We start from the raw sequence: 20,786 nt of genomic DNA on the forward strand, positions 1-20,786 counted from the left end.
AACACACTCAGAAGTGCATCATCCCTCACCTGCATCCTCCAACCCCTGTCCCCATGATGCACTGCAGTGTCTGTTATCAAATCACCGAAGGAGGAATAGAACCCACAGCTATCTTCCATCACTAAAGATGAGTGTGCTGTCTGTTTTACCACTGACACCACTACGGTTTTAAATGTTTTCAAATGAACAGAGTGATGCTTTATCCAATTAATTAAATTTTAGAGATGAGAGTATTCTGGAGGTAGTCACTTTTAAAATATAAAGATTATCAGAATGTTCATAGTTAAGCTTAGCCTCCTATAGAGACAGAGTAGGATTAGTTAACCAGCAATTTCATTATTGGGTTTTGTATGCACTTGCATTATTTGCTCCAGATTGTTATAGTGTGTCATGAGGAAATGAACAAGAACAGTGCTTAGTCCCCAGAACAGCATTTAAAGCATTGTAGAAGCAAAGTGCATATGTTGTTGGGAAGCCTGAATTTCATTGCAGATTACTTTAGATTTTTTTTTGTGGCAGTCATACAAACCACAGGATGCCTTCTTATCTAATTTCTAAGGCAAGAGAGTACTGTAATGTGCTGTCCTGCAGCTGTGATACAACCTGTCTGATTTTCCCCAGAATATGTGCTGTCATTCGAGATAGGGCTGTTTTGACTTTTGTTGATTGACTGAGACAACCTTCTTCTCTTTGTTGACATTATTACAGCGCATTTCCATGATATTCTGTGTAGGTATCTCCCAAATACTGTAGTTCTAATTTTTGGACATATTTCACTGCTTCAGGTACCATTACTGTGCAACTGCCTTGGCATTCTGGGACTCTAACAGAAGCATATGTTCTGCTGTTTGTCTGCTATAAGTCTTTCTAGTACATTTCTAGCAGGAGCATGTAAAGTGGGGTGGTTTTGCCATATAGACCAGATATCCATTTTTGTCTTGAGTTATGCATTGACCATTTTAAGGTATATGTTTTGCCTTTGCAATATTGTTCTTTTGTGGATCAGTATGGCTTGAGGTTTCATATGTTTAACTGCTGTAGGTAGTAATTGTAGTGAGTAACAGATTGAATGAATCTTTTTTGTCGAAGAGCTTTGTGTTTTAGTATGCGGATTGCTGTTTAAAATTTGCTGTTTTAAAAAAACAAAATTGCTGCTTGAAGTGTTGGAATCATTTTTTTCCTTGTATTGCAGGATAGCTCTGAAACCTCAGGTACCAAGACTCCAAGTCAGCAAGGTGGTAAGCAAAAAAAAATAAAATATTGCTTAGTTTTCTTAATTGTTTTGAATTATAGTAATGTTATCATTCAAAGGAAGTAACGTGCAAGATAAGAGCAGACTCCTGGAGTTAACCGTGTAGTTAATGTCACTGCCACCAGATAAGCCTAAGTCTTCTTGGAAGTGATGCTAAAACAGTGCATCAACACTGGAGACAATACTAGAGCTAATGTTGAAGACTGTCCTGGATGGATTTTGTGGTCTGATTCATTTTTGCCCCCAATCAACTTTTGGCATTTCTGACTGAAGATCTTATGTTGGATGCGGAAGATTTGTATTTGGTGCTCATATGCAGTAAGATCATTTTAACATCCAAATAAGCACACCTACCCATTAACTTCACAAGTTCTTTTCTGCTGCATACACAGTTTATATGTCAGTAGTGATCTTCATTGCTGAAATGCTCCTGTGTTTGCATGCATAAATAATATGGTTAACAAATTACTAGCCAAGATATACTTTGGCATTTGTCTGTGTTGTCTTGGGGAGAAGGAGCACATCACACACTACCATAAGTGCCAGTTATTTATCTCTGCTACTTACAGGCACTTAAAGAAAAACCTCTGGCTTTCGTTATTAGTAGAATGATGGCAGCAGCTGAAGGCTTCTCACTTGTAGATTGATGGGCAGGCCCACTGAGTAATATCAGGCCGCAGAGCATCATGACTATGATCAAATCTTGGAGGCCTGGCACCTTCAAGGCACTGTAAATCCTTTGGTTCAACAGATAAGATGATGCTCAAAGTAGACGTATCCCTCAACTCTGCCCCTACGCATATGTTGTGTTTGTGTGGGGAGGGGGGGGGTTCCATGTTATAGGCACTGCCCAGCCCTAAGGTGATGATCTACTGGAACGTGAGCTGATGTTCTGAATGTTGTAAAGCAGTCTGTTCGGTCACCTGTTCATGGGCATCTGTGGTTGAGGTCTCTTCTCCTAGGCTTCACCCAGACTCACTTGGTCTTTCAGATCCATCTGTGTGTGTTGTACTGCACCAGGGCTCAAGGGTTAGGGTATGAACATCAAGCAGTTGTTTATTACTTCTGAACTATGGAGCAACCTCCTTACCTCGATAACCAAATTACCATCCTGCAGTCTGTTCAAAACCACTCTCAAATCCCACCAAAAAATGCACTGGCTCTGCCCTTGCCCCAACCCTTTGTAACAAAATTTCCAGCCTCTTAGTATAGTGTTAGGCATCATCATTTTGTCAACTCAACTTAAAAATCAGTCTAGTATTCATTACCCATTGTATGTCCTGCATCCTATTGTTTTATATACTCTGCATGTCAAGGTGTTCACTGTAAATCATCTACTGTTGTAGCATTTTCGATTATATGATTTTTATTTGTAATTGTGGAGCTTTTCTCCCCGGGCCTCCGCTGAAAATTACCTGTGTCCAGTCGGAATTTCTCTGTAAACAAATGTAAATAAAATAAATAAAACTGGTGGGAGCATTAGTCAAATGTGTGACGCTCGTAGTACAAACTTCTTATGTCCTTCTATTCCCATGTTGCAGTATTCTTAGTGTAGGATTTTCCACCTCAGGCGAACCGAACGTCTGCTCCTTTACAAAAGCTTAAGCCTGGTTACTGTTGGTGTGTGGGATGTCACACGTAGGGCCATAAAGCAGGAGGCTTAAATGTGATGTCTGCATGCACAGACTTCAGAACTTTTCTGCCGCAGTCGAACGTCTGATTAATTGCATCGCTCCTCTACTTATCGAGACGTCTAATGCTAAGTACCCAGTTGGGGAATTCTTTCAGTTACTATTGCTCGAGCTTGGTTTGCTTGTTCCTTTTTTAGCCAATGTCTGCTGAGAAGGTTAAATGCCAATGCGGTTGTCAAATTCCACATAAAGACGCCCATGACCATTGCTTAGGCTGGGAAAACGACCATACTACCTGCGTCATTTGCCAATCCTTCATCCCTAAGACGCTTAGAAACCATCTGTCTGCCCTTAATCTTTACTTAGAAAACCAGAGACTTAAAAAATTAGCGCTTAGGATGGATCCATAGTCTGCTACCCAGGTGAAACCACGGTTTCATGGCCTGCTTTCTCTGTCGTTGGATGCCCCGATAGCCACAGATGTAGGGGTTGAGGGAAGTTTGTTAGAGCCGTCTACTTTGTCAGCTACCCTTGAGGTGACCGTTTCAGAAATATTGGCATGCACATCCATGGAAATGACTCAGACATCAGTTTCCAGTGAAGTCAAGGGAAAACCAGGCTCCACTGGATGCTTGTTTCGGACACCATAATCCAGAGCCTCTGCTTTAGCTAAAGCCCCTGAACCTAGGCCTTCTTCTCCCAAATCTACTCCTTTAAAAAGAAAACAAAAAAATAAACTTTTATCTCCCTCTACTGAGGGACTTCCTGACTGGCAATCTTTTACTCAATTCCTGATGCAGGCCTTCATGGCTGTTAGGCCCTCGGCCTCTTCTCCCTCCACTGTCCCAGTGCTAAGCCCAAGGCTTGCCTCAGCTACTTCTACACTTCCTCACACTTCCTATGAAGAAGCGGAAGAAGTTCTGTCTCTTCATCTTATGAGTCTGTTACCTAATCAGGTAGCCTCTCCTCTAGAATACTATTCCCCTAATAAGGAATCTATAGAGGGCGACTCTCCTCCTGAGCACATCACTTTTGGGGAGACCATAACTAAAATGAAAGAGTATTTCAAATGGGATTCTTCCCAATGACAAACTCAAAAAAGATATTTTGAGCTGTTGCAAATTTAATTTCCTTCTCCATCTGCTATTCCTCCTGTTATACCTGTATACCTGGATGCATTTACTTCAGCATCTAAAAATCCTGATTCTCAGCCACCTGCTCCTGAGAGACCTGATTGTTTCTACAAGGTGCCTGATGACCACATATTTCTTGTGAAGTCCCCCTTGGGCAGACCCTGCAATGATTGCTATAGCCCCAGACAAGCAGTCAAGACGGATCCCATCCTCATTCCCTTCAGCCCACTGACAAGGACAGCAAAAACATTGACAGGCTAGGGAAGAAAGTTTGCACCTCTTCCACCCTAGCTTTCAGAGCTGGTAATTACCAAACCCATATGATTAAGTATGCCTTTGACTTGGTATCCCAAGGATCTACACTTCTGTCCTCCGTGCCTGACTCTCCTAACAAGACTGAGGTAGCATCAAAACCGTCCCTGGCATCCTAGGTAGCCAGACACTCAGATGCAGTAATGTTGCAGCAGAGGCTTCTGCTAGATCTGCTGCATCCGCCTCAATGCTCCGCAGATATTCATGGCTTCTACTTCAAACCCCTGCCTGAGGATTTAAATTCCAAAATTCTTGGTGCTGCACTAGGCCACAACCTCTTGTTTGGGAAGCAGTCTGCTGAACTGTTTAAGAATCTTCAGGAGAAAAGCAAGGAGCTTCAAGATATTAAGCACCTTTTGGTATCCCCTATACCTAAATACTACAGAAACTTTCCAGCTAAGACCACCTATGTCAGAGAAGACCCCCCCTATACTGCTACCACTTCTTCCAGGCATAGGAGGGGAACCAGGAGGCAGACTTCTACCAGACCAGCCCCTTCTGTACCTAACCCAGACAACCCTTTCATGACAGAAATGGCACCAACAATGCGCAACTGCCTTGCCCATCTCCCCGTCAGTCAGTCTTTCCCACTGCTTGCCCCTCTGGAGAAAAATTACTTCAGTCCGCTGGGTCCTGGCAATAGTAGAAGAGGGATACTTCCTTTCTTGTAAAGAAAGGCCCCCTCTCGGGGGATCCCATTCTCAATAAAAAACAACTACACTTTATTTAGATGTTATACAAAATCTACTGACCCATGGAACCATAGAACCTGTCCCCCCCAGGTCAAGAAGGAAAAGGCTTTTACTCAAGGCTATTTCTAGTACCAAAAAAGGGCGGGCCATGGAGGCCATTCCTGGATTTGTCCTTTCTAAATCTCTTCTTAAAAAGTCCTGTCCTTCAGAATGCTGTCCCTCCAAACCGTAATTCCACTGTTTCCAGCACAGACGTTCATGGTCACTCTAGACCTGAAGGAGGGCTACCTCCACATCCCTATAAAACTCTCTCAAAGAAAGTACTTGCATTTCACTGCGTCCTGTTCTCACTTTCAATTTTTACTGCCTTGCCCTTTGGTTTATCCACTGTACCTAGGATCTTCAAATCCCTTGCTCCAGCCATAACCTACTAAATCACCATAAAAAAATTTGTAGTTTGCCACGTCTCTGCTACAGGGTCTGGGGTTCACCCTCAATCTCACCGAATCATTCCTAACACCACAGCAGGACAAAATATTTTTAGGTTGCAAGATCCGAACATACATGATGAAAGGCTTTCCATCCTCAGGACAAAGTCCCTTCCCTAATAGGCCACTTCCTGGATCTGCTCCAAGTCGACCAATTGTCAGCAAGATAATTCCTGAGACTTCTGGGCCTTATGGCAGCTACCATTAGCCAGGGTCCACATGAGAAAACTACAGTGGTATCTAAAGAATGTATGGTCCCAACACAACTACCCTCTAGATTTCCTGATTCCCTTCCTACCCTGCCTAAAGACAGAGTTAGCTCATTCCATCCGAATGACGCCTCCAGGTGCATGCGCAGTTAACTCCTACTGATGCCTCTAGGTGTCAGATATTGCTTGTTCATATGTGCATCAAGAATTCCAAACCACGCTATGTACAAGGTTTTAAAAGATTTCATCTTAAAGCTTACATGATGGCAAACTCAATTGCATTAATATGTAACCTCTGTCTAGTACAGGTAAAGTGATATTAACTGTTTTTTATGATATTAATTTATATAGATATAATTTTCACCTTTTTCTAAATATATCAACAATCAACAGCCAAGTAACATGGACAGAATTCCTTAGCCTCATATAAGTTCTCATCTAGGTGAATAAATTGCTGTTAAAAGCATGTGTGTAACTTGAGTGGTTGCTGAGATATTGTAAGCTGTTTAAAAAAATATTACAAATGTAATAGTTACTATGTTTACTGTGACTTATAAAATTCAGTTTAAGACCTAGAAACTAAAGAATATTAGCACTATAAAAATGGTTTGTGCTGTAGGGTATGCCATTTATACTTATTTCATTATCCCTATGGTTCCAAAGATATGAACATTTGTGTGAAATGTGAGGACGTAATTTGATTCTGTCAAAAGGCTTAGCCTCTGCCCATTGGAAGTTACAGTGCAAACTTTCTGATCTCCATTGTAGTGAATGAGTTAAGGTGGTGGATCCAGCAAGTTCAAATAAACCTAGGACTTCTCCTTCACCTTCCCACGCTAGCTCAGTGCATGCACACAGATGCATTAGACCTGGGTTGGGGGCTACCATGAAGGGCCTCAAGGTGCAAGAATGCTGGCAGTCACCCCACCAGAAAAAGCATATCAATGTCGTAGAAATGACTGCAGTCCTTTTGGTACTGAAAACCTTTCTTCCCATCCTTCAGTCAGGTCCCCTTCAAATCTTCACAGACAACACCACAGTCATATGGTGCATCAACAAGCAGGGGGGACCAAGTCCTATATCCTCTGACGGATAGCAATCCAGATTTGGGACCTAGCCTCCCAAAACAAATTATCTCTGCAGGCAGCCTACATACCATCCTGGGAGAACCACCAGGCAGATGCTCTCAGCAGATCATCCCTCTGCATCACAAGTGTATCTTACAGAGAACTTTTTTTAGACATAGACCACCAGTGGGGCACACACCAAATAGATTTGTTTGCCTCCCCCAAAACAGACAACTGAAAAAATTGGGCCAAGGGCCACTCCCCACTAGCTTGGAGAGTGAACGCCTTCACCATTTCATGGATGGGATGGTTTCTGTATGCCCCCTTCCCTCTTATTGAAAATGTCCTAAAGATCAGGACGGACGTACCAAAAATCTTTTTGGTGACTCCGTATTGGCCAAGGCAGCTTTGGTTCCCCCTTCTACTATCCATCGCCAAGGGCAATCACCACAAATTACCCCACAAGTTGGATATATTTGCACAGCAGAAGGGAACACTCATCCACCCTCGCCTGGAAATGTTATGTCTAACACTCTGGGTGATACATTTTTAATACCCTTCCAACACCGCTACTCTGAGGATGTGCTTTTGATCCTGAGGTAGTCCAGGAAACCTAACACAAGAAGATCCTACATTTTAAAATTGGAAAGATTCTCCAAGTGGTGTCTCCAATGACATAAGGATCCCTTTCTAGTGGATGACCCTCTAGTCTTAGCTTGTGAATGTGAACTTATCAAGGCAGGCCTTTGATACTCTTTCGTTAAAGTCCACCTATCTGCAATCTCTGCCTGCTTTACACTTAGACCCTCCTCTACTCTCCAGGTTAGATTTTAAATTGTTCATGAAAGGGGTCTTGCACATCAGGCCACAAAGGAAACCCGTTCCACCACCTTGGGACCTAAACTTTATCCTAGAAAAAACTCACAATAGCCCCATTTGAACCAGCCATTTCTTCAACGCTGCAAATGTGCACATGGAAAATAATCCTGCTGGTAGCTCTCACCTCAGCTAGAAGGGTGTCAGAGTTACAGGCACTAATGGCCTGTCATCCTTGCACTATCTTCCACAAAGACAGGGTGACCCTGTGCAGCAACTCTTCTTTCATGCACCAAGTAGTCAACGGGCTGACATTAAATCAATCCATCCACCTGCACACCTTCTTTCCCTCTCCCAATAATGACAGTGAGAGAATACTTCATTCTCTGGATGTGCACAGATAGCTAAGATTTTATTTGGACAAAACTAAGTCCATAAGGAAATCTAATCAACTTTGTATCCTTTCATCCCAAGGCAGTCTCCAAACAAACTATCTCCTGTTGGTTCAGGAAAACTGTCTACTTCTGCTACTCCTCCCATGGCAAGGACTTACTTCTGGGGGTAAGAGCACACTCCACTAGGGCCATAGCATCCTCCAAAGTCTTCTTCAAAGTCCTGGACACAGTCTCTATTCTAGAGGCAGCCACCTGTTCCGCTATACACACCTTTACCAGGCACTACAAATTGGACTATATCTCCAGAGCCAGAGCAGGTTTCGCTAAGGCAATCCTACAGGGATTTCTGGAATTGGCTACCTCTGCCTCCACCATTCATGTTTCCTAAGCTTTGGTACTCTCCCACGCTAAGAATACTGCAGCATGTGAATAGAAGGACATAGAATAGTTGTATAAAATCTTGCCATAACCAAAGATGCCCTCCTCTTGTATGTCGCAGTATTCCTTCTCTCCCACCATCCCCCTGCATTCCTTTCACCTGTCTATGGGGCACCATAGGGCACCTCCTAGACTATGGTCTCACCGGGCAGTCTATGGCATTTCACTGGTTTGGAGGACATCATTTGGCTCTACCAAGTTCACTGTATGACTGGGCGGTTAGTTCTGAGGTCTGTGCATGCAGACGTCACATTTCAGGCTCTTGGTTTATGGCCCTTTGTGTGACATCTCGCGCACCAATACCAACCAGGCTTAAACTGTTGTATAGTAGCTGAGGTTCAGGTCCCTTGAGCAGAGAATCCCACACTAAGAATACTGCAACATGGAAGGGAAGGACATCTGTGGTTATGGTAAGGCTTTACACAACTATTCTTTTGCGTCACCTTTAACAGGCATGCTGTCATGCACAGGTTCTCTGTTACTTGTACCGTGCGGAAGGTAGTTACTCTCATCTGCACTTGAATCCATATATGAGCTGATGCCTTCAAGCAGTGGGGAACAAGACTCCTTCCTGTCAAGCTGTTATGGGAAAAGACAAAGAAGGTTATTGTCTGTGAGATGAACAAAGACCATGAACCATCACTGCCTTTTACTTCACTCTCCAAGTGACCCTTCTTTTGGTGAAACATTGAGTCTCATGAATTCAAATGCTGACTGGTCTCAGATTCTTGTCCCCTTCCTCCAAGTAAAACCTCACTTTGTGAGGAAGAAGGTAAGAGACCTGAGACTTTCCATCACTGGAGTTATTTACCAGAAATGTTTTGTGTACCTTTGAGATTTTACAACATTTTTGCACATACAGTGTTACTAAGTCTAGGCTTTGCTTATTCCCAGCTTCTCCCTTTTGCTGTCTCTTCTTTATTCCCTTCACCTGGATATTTTATACCCTCTTAATTTTCTTTACACACACTTCCTCCTCGCACTTTAATTTATTAACCCCAATTTTTTCCTAGTACGCTAATGTCTGATTCTCCTTCCCCTTAGCCAGTGCTTGTCAGTATGTCCCTTCTACCATATTTCTGCTTACTAAAACCTTAGACAACCCCAAGCAGCCATTTTAATCAGTTTCATTCCAGTTCTTCCTTCCTATATCTCGTCCCAGCTTCCAGTTGCATATTTCTACAGACCTCTCGCCTTGTTGACTTTTACCCAATGTATATTGTAGGCTGCCTTGCCACACCTCGAAACATGGATCCTGCTGCATGTATCCCACCAACAAAAACACACACACACACACACACACACACACACACACACACACGCACACACACACACGCACACGCACACACACTCACAAAACAACAGCATTTTAAAGCACTTGAGGATAAGCCTTAGTTGTAAATCCAATACCAACAACTCTACTTGTATCATCTTAGATCTCCCCTCACTTCATATTCTAACCCACCAGTCAGACTGCTTATTTTGCTAGCGTACTCACCAGATATATCCCATGTGTCCAGTCCTCCCAACCACCAAGTCTGCATGGTCTATACTACCCTTTCCTCTTTACTTAGTCACCCATTACTTTCATGTCACTACCCTTCCTTCCCATGGACAACTTCATTTTACTTCTCTTTCAAGTAACCTGTGGCCTCCCGAACCTCCTCTTCTTCAACCACATCTTCCAGCTCCACTTTTCTTTCCTGAGACAGTTCCACTTCTATATATTTTCCTTCTCAGCCCTATACACATCTTACTGTCTACCCTTCACAGCTGCTTATTGAAATCTGTGAATGCTTCCCCTACTTACTCCTTCCTATAAACTCTGCTCTTATCCATTTGCACCTTCCTCTTCCATGCTGGTAGCTTCGCAGCAGTCCTCACATCACCCTTAAATCTCTTCTCCTGTCCAACTCTGCATATACTTTAACACCTTTGTTGAATTAATCCCTTAAGACCTAGACAAACATACATTTATATAAAAGAAAAAAAAAGTTAACATGTTCACAGTTACAAGTATTGTACATCACATACATGTATTGATACAGTTATCAGTCCAACATTACGTAAATTCTTCAATTCCTGCTTACTCTTAAACCTTATTCCTCCAAAACATTATTCTGCATATATTGTTCCCAAAATTTAATTTTTTCTCTGTATTTGGTTCTTACCCTTTCCTAAAGATTCTACTTTATTACATATCTGTTACAGTATTCACTACTTCAAGTACAGTTGGTTTAGACTTTGATTTCCATTTTCTCGTAACTGATCTTTTTGGCAGTGACCAGAATTAAGGCCTTTTTATGAACAGGCAATTCAGATCCTGTATCTAACTCAAAAAATACTTTCCATAGTTACACCCATTTGCTCACCCAATATTTTTGACAGAGTACTTTGTAGGAAATTTTTGAAGTTTTCCAACCCACTACGATTTTTTTCGTGTTTCACTGTTGCAGTCATCACATTTGGGTTATGCCTGCCAGGGTAGCCCTCAGCCGGCCCGAATACCAGAGGCTTAGTATTTCTGCGTCGGATGCTGTCGCTTCAGGACTGATGTCAGGTCATCAGTAGTATAAAGTAAGGCAGCCAATGCCATTACATCAGTCTTTCTTGCCATGGAGCCTGAAGCAGACGCAGTTCGCATGAGTGCCGGTCAGCTGCTACCTGAGTTTCATCTTCCGAATTGAAGCTGAAGTCTTCTAAAGCTAAGTACCCTGTTGGGGATCCTTTTTTCTTGCACTAACCGATGTCAAAAAAAGTTAACAATTGTCTCGCCTGTGGAAAGCAAATACCACACTGGGACTTTCATTCTTACTGCGTCACTTGCTTAGGCCCAGACCACGACATCCCCCACTGTCACTTCTGTGCTTTGTTCAACGCCAAAACTATACGTAGTCAGGCCCTTATTGTAGCTAGGTATTTTCGCTTAAAGTCCTCTAATTCCGATATGGCTTCGGTAAGCCATCTTACAGCAGATTTTCCAAAAAAAGTCACGATAGACAGAGACAGACTGCACAGGTCCAAACCTACAGACGACGCTCCCGTTAAGCTAGTTGTCAGTTCTCTTTTCCTCAGTGAGGCACTTTCACAGCCCCTGATGCCCACTTCTGTAGATTTGCAGGCCACTACGGAGACCCTTTCGGAGTCCGGTATGCCACAGAACTCTTTTTCGACTAAGGCTTCGGTCGTCTCTACCTTGGATGGGGTCTGGAGCTGCTGAGCAGGCACCGGCTTCCAAGGAAGTCCTTTGCACTACCAATTCTCAACACAAACTGACTTCTTTTGAAAGCTACCAAGTTTCTTTGGCCCAGGTTACGAACCACATCCAAGAAACCGACGACCCAATCTCAGGCACCTGCTTCCTTGCCTCAGTCCCAAATGCTTAAAATGGTGGAAGACCTTATAATGCTGATCAGGGGAAGCCAAGCTACCCCTTCCAAAAGAAGGAGATCTGTCCTCTGTAGTTTTATCTGAGCAGGAGTCCGATGACTGTGATGCATCTGAGTATGAAGACGTGCAACCCCTCTCTGCTTATGAGGATTCTGATGCAGAGGATTCCATTCCTTCAGCCTCTCCCCCAGAGGATTTTTCCTTTGGGGAAACCCTTCACACCTTAAGGGGGCATTTCCAATGGGAAAGTCAGAAATACCCTCAGTCTAAAAAGAGACTTGGGAATTTTTAGATCTTCCACAGCACAGACCCCCTGGTCATCCCCCCAGTCCTGGATGTTGTGGAGGATGTTTACATGGAATCCAATTCGACTCCTGACACCCTCCCTCCTGTGACCAGAAAACCGGACAGGTATTAGAGCCCTTGACTCACAAATTTCTTTTTAAAAATCCTACTGCTGACCCTGAGGTAATTTCTCAAGGGCCTAAAGGAATTAAAGCAACCTCTGCTAAGAATCCCTCCCCCTCAGATAGGGATTCCCGAGCACTAGACAGATGGGGTAAAAAAGTATACACTTCAGCTACTCTGGCTGACAAAGCACTAAATTGTCAGTTCCATATGCTAAAATTTCAGCAACATACCCTGGAACTCCCCAAACAAAAGAAGTCTTCCTTTCCTGCTTGTGCAGAATCTAAACTGTTACAAGAATTAATGCATTCTGCAAGTCAAGTAACTAAACACATCTTGCACTGTGGTTTTGATGCCCTAAAAGCTTCTTGCAGGGCAGCAGTCACCGGTTTCTTAGAAGGCATGCATGGCTTAAGGAACAGCCATCGCCAGACCATGTTAAATCTAAGTTATTGGATGCCCCCTTGCACAAAGACAACTTATTTGGCACTAAGACAGAAGAGGTCTTAAAAAGGATGGAAGAAAAAGCAAAATCTATGCAGATAGTTAAGGATTTCTTACAGGTCCAGCCACCCAGGTTCAGCAGGCATTGTCCCTCCAAGCACTGGTCCTTTCCTGCTCCCACCAGGTTAGTTCAGCCCAGACTCCACAGACAGCAGCCACAGAGAATGCAGAGATCTAAGCAGTGGACTACCTCCACTTCAAAACCAGGGAGTTGTAAACTACCCCTTTATGGTAAGAACTCACAATGACTCTCCTCCCCCTCCCCCTACCTCTGCACTGACCCTGGAGACTCTTATAGCTATAATACCTTCCCTAGGAGGAAAGCTCTCCTTTCATGCAAACATATGGGCCGCCATTAACAATGACTGCTGGGTTCTCAACATGGTGTCCCAGGGAAGCAGATTTTCTTTCCATACCCTTCCAACTCCAAAAGAGTTTCCATATCTACCTCAAAACCAGTGGGCAGAGGCGCAAAAGCAAGTCCTTTCCCTGCTCTCCATGAGGGCAGTAGAGCATGTTCCTGCAGAACAGAAAGGCCAAGGTACTGAGGAAAGAAAACACCCGGTGCCCCATCCTCTATCTATCCATTCTAAACACCTTCCCAGTGATCCCAAAATTCAAAATGCTCACCTTCTAGCAGCTGCTACCCATGCTCTCTAAGGATGCTTGGCTAGCCACCCTAGACCTAAAGGAGGCCTACCTCCACATTCCTATCAGGGAATCATGCAGGAAATATCTCAGGACAGGATCTCAGCACTTTCAGTTCTCTGCGCTTCCTTTTGGCTTATCTGCTGCTCCCAGAGTTTTCACAAAATGTCTGGCTCCGGCCATTGCCTTTTGCAGGCAAAGGAGTATCCAGATTTACCCATACGTAGGCAACTGCCTAATTCACAGCCAGCCAGGAAAAGTTGCTCAAGCATCTGGCCTTTGCAAAGTCCCTACTAACCTCCCTAGGGTACACAATCAACAAAAAGAAATCCAAACAGGTACCCACCCAAAGGATTATATTCTTGGGAGCAAGCCTGGACACAGCTTCCCAGATGGCATTCCTTACACCAGAAAAAGAAACCTTCCTGACAACCTACTTCTCTCAACTAGCCATCAGACCCCAACTATCTGCAAGGAAAATCCTGCAAGCTCTTGGGTTCATGGCATCTTGCATTCTACTCCTTCCATATGCCAGACTGCATATGAGGAAACTTCAATGGTACCTAAAAAGCCTTTGGTGTCAACACTCTCAAGACCTGGAGACTCTTGTAGCTATAATACCTTGCCTCAGAAAATACTTTCTTTGGTGGGCAACAGCATGCTCCTTCAACAAAAGACTACCTTTCTCACCAACCCACACCACCTAGACCCTCACCACAGATGCATAAGATTACACCTGAGGTGCACACCTGGACAGCAGGTGCATACAGGGCCAATGGAGCCCACAGCAAATCCATCTGCACATCAACCAAAAAGAGATGATAGCTGTCCAGCATGCCTTGATAGCTTTCAAGCCCCTTCTCTCACCAGGGGCTCTTCTGATCAAAACAGACAGCACAACTGTGATGTGGTATATCAACAAGCAGGGAGGGACTCGGCCCTACCCTCTATGCAGGCTGGCCATGACCCTTTGGCCCACAGCCTCTGCAAAGCAACTCCAACTGTCAGCATAATTCTTACGAGGTTCTCTCAACTCTCTGGCAGACCACTTAAGCAGAAATCATCTGGACCCACACGAGTGGCAGCTCAACAGAAAAACCTTCACACAAATAACTCAGAAATGGGGCACCACGATGGTAGACCTCTCTGCCTCCAACACCAACCACCAGCTCAGCAAGATGTTAATCGTGCATACAGCTGCAGTCATAACAGATGGGTTATCCTGCCGTCAGGCGGGTCCTCGGTCGGCCGAATTCCAAAGTCTAGGTCCGGTGTCGGTTGTAGTCGCCTCTTCCCTGACGTCAGTGCGGCAGGGGTATAGAAGAACCAGCCGACGCCATCTTCTTCAGTCTTTCTTGCCATGCGGTGCACGAAGCAGAAGCAGTTCGCAAGTGCCGGTCGGCCAGCTCCTGAGATTTACGAAATTATTGCAGCCGAAGTCTTCTTGAAAGCTAAGTACCCCGTTGGGGAAACTTTTCTTGCCTCAGACCGATGTCAGACAAAGTTAATAATTGCATTTCATGTGGGAAGCAAATACCGCACAAGGATTTCCACTCCTTCTGTATTCCCTGCATAGGCCCAGACCACGATGTCTCGGCCTGCCGTTTTTGTGCTAGATTCAACAAACGCACTATTAAGCGTCGGGCGGAGTTCGCCCATCACTATTTTGGTAAAAAATGTAATTATATTATGTCGTCGGATACTCCGACTCCAGTTTTGAGTAAAAGACGCAAAGATTAGGACCGACATACGAGGTCCGCGACTTCCACTGACACCACGCTAAGGCCAACTACCGGTTCTCAGCGAGGCGCCTACGCAGCCCCTGAGTACCGATGACACTTCATTACCGGTGTCTTCTGTGCCCGAGGTCGCAGTTTCCTCGGCCTCTATTCCGACTGCAGATACCGACACCACTTTTGGTGGGGAAACCCAGAGTTTAGACAGGCCTGCCATTTCTCAAGGTGTCTACAGGCCTTCCTCCTTCTCTATTAAGGCTTTCACAAAATCTAAAGCAGCCATTAAAACTAAAAAACAAGGACCTCAGACCCCCTCTCAAGGCCCCATGCCTAAAAAACAGATGCTCAAAATGGCTGAGGATTTGATTACTCTTATCAGGGGTTCTCAACCCCCCTCGGACAAAAGGCCCAGATTAGAGGAAGACTACCCTTCCTCAGGTCAAGCCTCTATTACCTCTGAACAATCTGAGGACCAGGAATATACATATTCTCCTTTTGAAGACTGTGATGCAGAGGAGTCTATTCTCTCGGTCTCCCCCCCTGAGGACTACTCTTTTGGGGAAACCCTACGTACTTTGAGGGAACACTTTCACTGGGAAGGCCAAGATTACTCAGATTCCAAGAAAAGGCTCAGGGATTTCCTCTTGCTCCCCCAGCATAGGCCTCTGGCTATCCCTCCTGTCTTAGAAATAGTAGATAATGTGTACACAGAAGCCAGCCTCAACCCAGATTCTTTACCTCCAGCTCCTGTTAAACCAGACAGGTATTACCGGGTTCCTGATTCACACCAGTTCCTATACAAAAGCCATACTGCTGACCCAGAAACTATTTCACAGGGTTCCAAGGGAATTAAGGCCTCTACTGCTAAAAACCCATTACCTTCAGAGAGAGATTCCAGAGCTTTAGAAAGGTGGGGGAAAAAGGTGTATACCTCGGCCACTTTAACCATGAGGGCATTAAACTGTCAGTTCCATATGTTAAAGTATCAACAGTTTTTATTATCTGAGTTGAAAAGCAAAATGACACAACCTGAGCAACCAGATTTGAGAGTTGCAGGATTTGTTGCATAGTGCAGAGCAAGTGGGTAAACATACCTTGCAGTGTGGTTTTGATGCTTTAGAGGCCTCATGTAGAGCTGCTGTTACAGGGTCTGTCATACGTAGACATGCTTGGCTCAAAGAACAAGCCTTACCAGATCATGTCAAAGCTAAATTACTAGATGCACCTCTTCAAAAAGATGTATTGTTTGGTGTTAAAGCTGAGGAGGTACTAAAGAAAATGGAGGAAAAGGTGAGAGATCAATGCAAACAGTGAAAGATTTCCTGCAGGTACAACCTCCACGTTTCAGCAGAAACTGGCCTTCAAAAAATTGGTCCTTTCCAGCCACGGACAGACCTCAAAGAGGCAGATACAGGTGCCTGAGAGGTAGAGGGCAATCTCAAGGATCATTCAGAGGCAGACAATGGCAAGCACCAACCCCAAGAGGTGGAGAAGATAGATCACAGTCATTCAGAAAGCAGACACAATGACTTTCCCCTTTACCTGCCAAGCAAAGCTTTAATGGCAGCACCTTTAGGCGGAAAACTGGCATTATTCTCAAAAAATTGGCATATTGTCACAAAAGACAAATGGATCCTGGACATTATAGACAGAGGCTACAGATTCCACTTTCACACCCTTCCAAAATGAGAGGCATGCCAAACCTGCCACAAAATCAAAGGGCAGAGGCACAAAAACAAATTTCAGCTCTCATGGACATGAAAGCTATTCAAGAGGTGCCTGCAAAAGAACAAGGTCAAGGGATTTATTCCAGACTATTCCTGGTACCAAGGAAAGACAAAGATTGGAGACCTATTTTAGATCTATCCATCCTAAACACATATTTACAGATACCAAAATTCAAGATGCTCACATTACAGCAGCTTCTTCCCATGCTGGACAAGGAGTCTTGGCTGGTAACATTGGACCTCAAGGAGGCATACCTGCATGTCCCCATCAGACAAGATTGCAGAAGATACCTCCGATTTCTTGCAGGTTCAACCAAGGAAAGACAAAGATTGGAGACCTATTTTAGATCTATCCATCCTAAACACATATTTACAGATACCAAAATTCAAGATGCTCACATTACAGCAGCTTCTTCCCATGCTGGACAAGGAGTCTTGGCTGGTAACATTGGACCTCAAGGAGGCATACCTGCATGTCCCCATCAGACAAGATTGCAGAAGATACCTCCGATTTCTTGCAGGTTCAACCCATTATCAATTCTCTGCATTGCCCTTTGGCTTATCTACTGCGCCCAGAGTGTTTACAAAATGCCTGGCATCAGTAATTGCCTTCTGCAGACTTCAAGGAATACAAATATACCAATATCTGGATGACTGCCTGATCTAAGCGGACAGCAAGGACATACCTCTGAAACACCTGGTGTTTGTAATATGACTGTTGAACTTTCTGGGATACACGGTCAACAAAAAGAAATCAAAACTAATACCCTCTCAAACAATAATTTTCCTGGGTGCCAGCTTGAATACAAACACCCAGATGGCTTACCTCACGCCAGACAAACAAGGGCAACTATCTCAATACTTCAGCAAAATGGCAACCTTCACCAGGCTGACTGCAAGGAAAGTCCTGCAGGCTCTGGTATTCATGGCATCTTGCATCCTGCTGATCCCATGTGCAAAGCTGCATATGAGGAAGCTTCAATGGTACCTAAAAAACTTAAGGTCTCAACACAGTCACAGTTTGGAAACAATCATACCACTCATTCCATGTCTTCAAAAGGCATTTGTGTGGTGGGCTGAAGCATGCCAAAGAAACAAAGGTCTCCCTTTCTGCATACCTCAAGCAAATCAAATCATCACAACAGACGCCTCGGACTACGCCTGGGGGGCACACATGAAAGATCAGTGCATTCAGGGAAAATGGTCCCAAAAAGAGAAGCTCCTACACATCAACCAAAAAGAAATGCTAGCAGTGAAAAATGCTATTATGGCCTTCAAAGACCTACTGCATCCAGGCCAGCTATTGATAAGGACAGACAACACCACAGTGATGTGGTACATAAACAAACAGGGGGGAACTCATTCATACCCCCTGTGCAGACTAGCCATGACCCTTTGGAACACAGCTCTGGAATTGCAAATCCAACTTCAGGCACAATTCCTGCCAGGGAAGGAAAACACACTGGCAGACAGCCTAAGCAGAAATATGACAGATCCACATGAATGGAAGTTGCATCCTCAAGTTTTCGCAAAGATAACTCAGGCATGGGGACAGCCAGACATAGATCTCTTTGCTACCCACAGAAATTACCAACTGAAAAAATTTTGCACAGGGACCCATCATCCACAGGCCTGGAAAGTGGATGCATTTTCCTTCAATTGGACAACATTGACAGTCTATGCCTTTCCGCCTCTCCCTCTGCTGCCCAAAGTTCTATTAAAAGCCAGAGCAGAGAGGCCGAAAATGATTCTCATTGCTCCAGACTGGCCAAGACAACACTGGTATCCACTCCTGAAGAGCCTGACACATTCCCCACCATGGATCCTACCTCTAGTGCCTCTTCTGTTGTCCCAGCACAACTTCAGAACTCTTCACAGCCAGCTCAAAAGCCTACATCTAGCCGCATGGAGAATCCCTTGATTTCACAACAGACCCTCCTCTCCAAGGAGGTGCAGGATGTCATCTTGGAGGCCAGAAGACCTTCTTCAAGAAAAGCCTACTCCGCCAAATGGAAGCGATTTTGTGCCTGGAATCAGAAAAAGGGCCAGAATCCCTGGGTAATAAATATACCTCAAATATTGCAGTACCTAGCTGAGATGTTAAACAGTGGACTTTCTTTCTCCTCCATCAAAATCCATGCTTCAGCCATTTCTGCACAATACAACACGGATCCTCCTTTATTCTCTCATCCTCTCTTAAGACAGTTCCTCAGAGGGGCTAAGAATATAAAACCCCCAAGGAAACCACCAGTCCCTGCTTGGGACCTCAACTTCAGATTGGAAAAACTGACCCTTCCTCCATTTGAGCCAGCTGCTTCAACAGAACTACAATACTTGTCATGGAAAACAGCCTTCCTTCTGGCTATCACCTCAGCACGCAGGGTTTCGGAACTACAGGCCCTCATGGCTGTGCAACCCTTCATCATTTTCCATCAGGACAGAGTTTCCTTACGAACCAACCCTACCTTTATGCCAAAGGTAGTATCCAGTGTAGCCTTGAATCAGACTATCCACTTACCCTAAACCACAAAACAAAGGGGAAAGACTACTGCATTCCTTGAACATTCACAGACAACTGCGTTATTTGGACAGGACAAAGCCATTCAGGAAATCTAAGCAACTCTTTGTGTCTTATGCTACAGGTGCTCAAGGAAAGGCTATCTCCAAACAGACAATCTCAAAATGGATAGCCCACTGCATACGCTTTTTTTACTCATTTCATGGAAAAGCTGTGCCTTCAAGCATCGGGTCCCACTCCACAGCTTTCCTCAGGGGGGTTCCTACCAAGGACATTTTGGAAGCAGCCATTTGGAGTTCAGTGCACACTTTCTCCAAACACTATCACCTTCCACATTACTCAAAATCTAGAGTGGGATTTGCCACAGCTGTCTTGCAGGGCATCCTGGCTCCTTCTTGTTCCACTTAGTGCCTGCCACCCCTACTTAGCTTTGGGATTCTACCCATCTGTTATGACTGCAGCTGTATGCACGATGAACATAGTACAGTTTTGTACCTACCATAAATGTAGATGTTCGAGTGCTCATACAGCTGCAGTCCAGGTTTCCCTCCCTCCATCCCCTCTTAGGACAGGCCTTATGACAAACACCTTCTCATACAACCTATTTGGGGTATTCTTTTATGGTGTATTTGCTTGCTAACTACTGTTTTTTGATTATTCTATATTGCATGACTACATAAGTTTATGTTTTGCCTTCCTTCTGGGGGCACCTGACATCTGGGGCAAGAAAAACTGAAGAAGATAGCGTCGGCTGGTTATTTTATACCCCTGCCGCACTGACGTCAGGGAAGAGGTGACTACAACCGATGCCGGACCTAGACTTTGGAATTCGGCCGACCGAGGACCCGCCTGACGGCAGGATAACCCATCTGTTATGACTGCAGCTGTATGAGCACTCTTAACATCTACATTTATGGTAGGTGCAAAACTGTACTTTCTGCACCAGGGAGCATCAGTGCATGGCTTGGAAAGTGGATACCCTGTCCTTCCCCTGGGTCAATCTATTGGTCTATGCTTTTCTTCTGCTACCTCTCATCCCCAGGGTACTGCTCAAAATAAAGGAGGAAAAAACAAGGACAATTCTTATAGCTCCAGACTGACCTCGCCAGCACTGGTACCCATTGCTGCGCAGCCTGTCCCCTCTGCCACCTTGGCATCTCGCTCAGATTCCAAACCTCCTGATCCAGAAGGAAGGGAAATTCATGCATCCCCAGTTGCAGACACTCAATTTGGCAGCTTGGCTTATTCCTTAACCCCGATCAATCTGCCAACCTCAGCAAACAGGATCTAGATGTTATACGTGAGGCCAGACGCCCTAGCACTAGGAAGTCTTATGTTGACAAATGGAAAAGGTTCTGCACTTGGATTCAGACTAAAGGAGTCAATACAGCACAGCCCTCCTTCCCTCTCATCCTGGATTAC

The 20,786-nt window shown here is 44.5% G+C and overlaps 1 protein-coding gene across 1 annotated transcript in view; it reads left to right on the top strand.

Annotated features, from left to right (window-relative positions):
* The window catches only part of LOC122800290 (vasodilator stimulated phosphoprotein), a 1,035,406-nt gene that overhangs the window by 844,789 nt on the left and 169,831 nt on the right, over window positions 1-20,786 (top strand). Inside the window, exon 11 of the mRNA XM_044073000.1 lies at window positions 1,193-1,238. Coding sequence (XP_043928935.1) covers window positions 1,193-1,238 — 46 coding nt within the window. The remainder of the gene's footprint in view (window positions 1-1,192; window positions 1,239-20,786) is intronic.

This window comes from Protopterus annectens, chromosome 1.part0, assembly GCF_019279795.1.
Source record: "Protopterus annectens isolate FY-2018-M chromosome 1.part0, PAN1.0, whole genome shotgun sequence".
NCBI classification, from domain to species: domain Eukaryota; kingdom Metazoa; phylum Chordata; order Ceratodontiformes; family Protopteridae; genus Protopterus; species Protopterus annectens.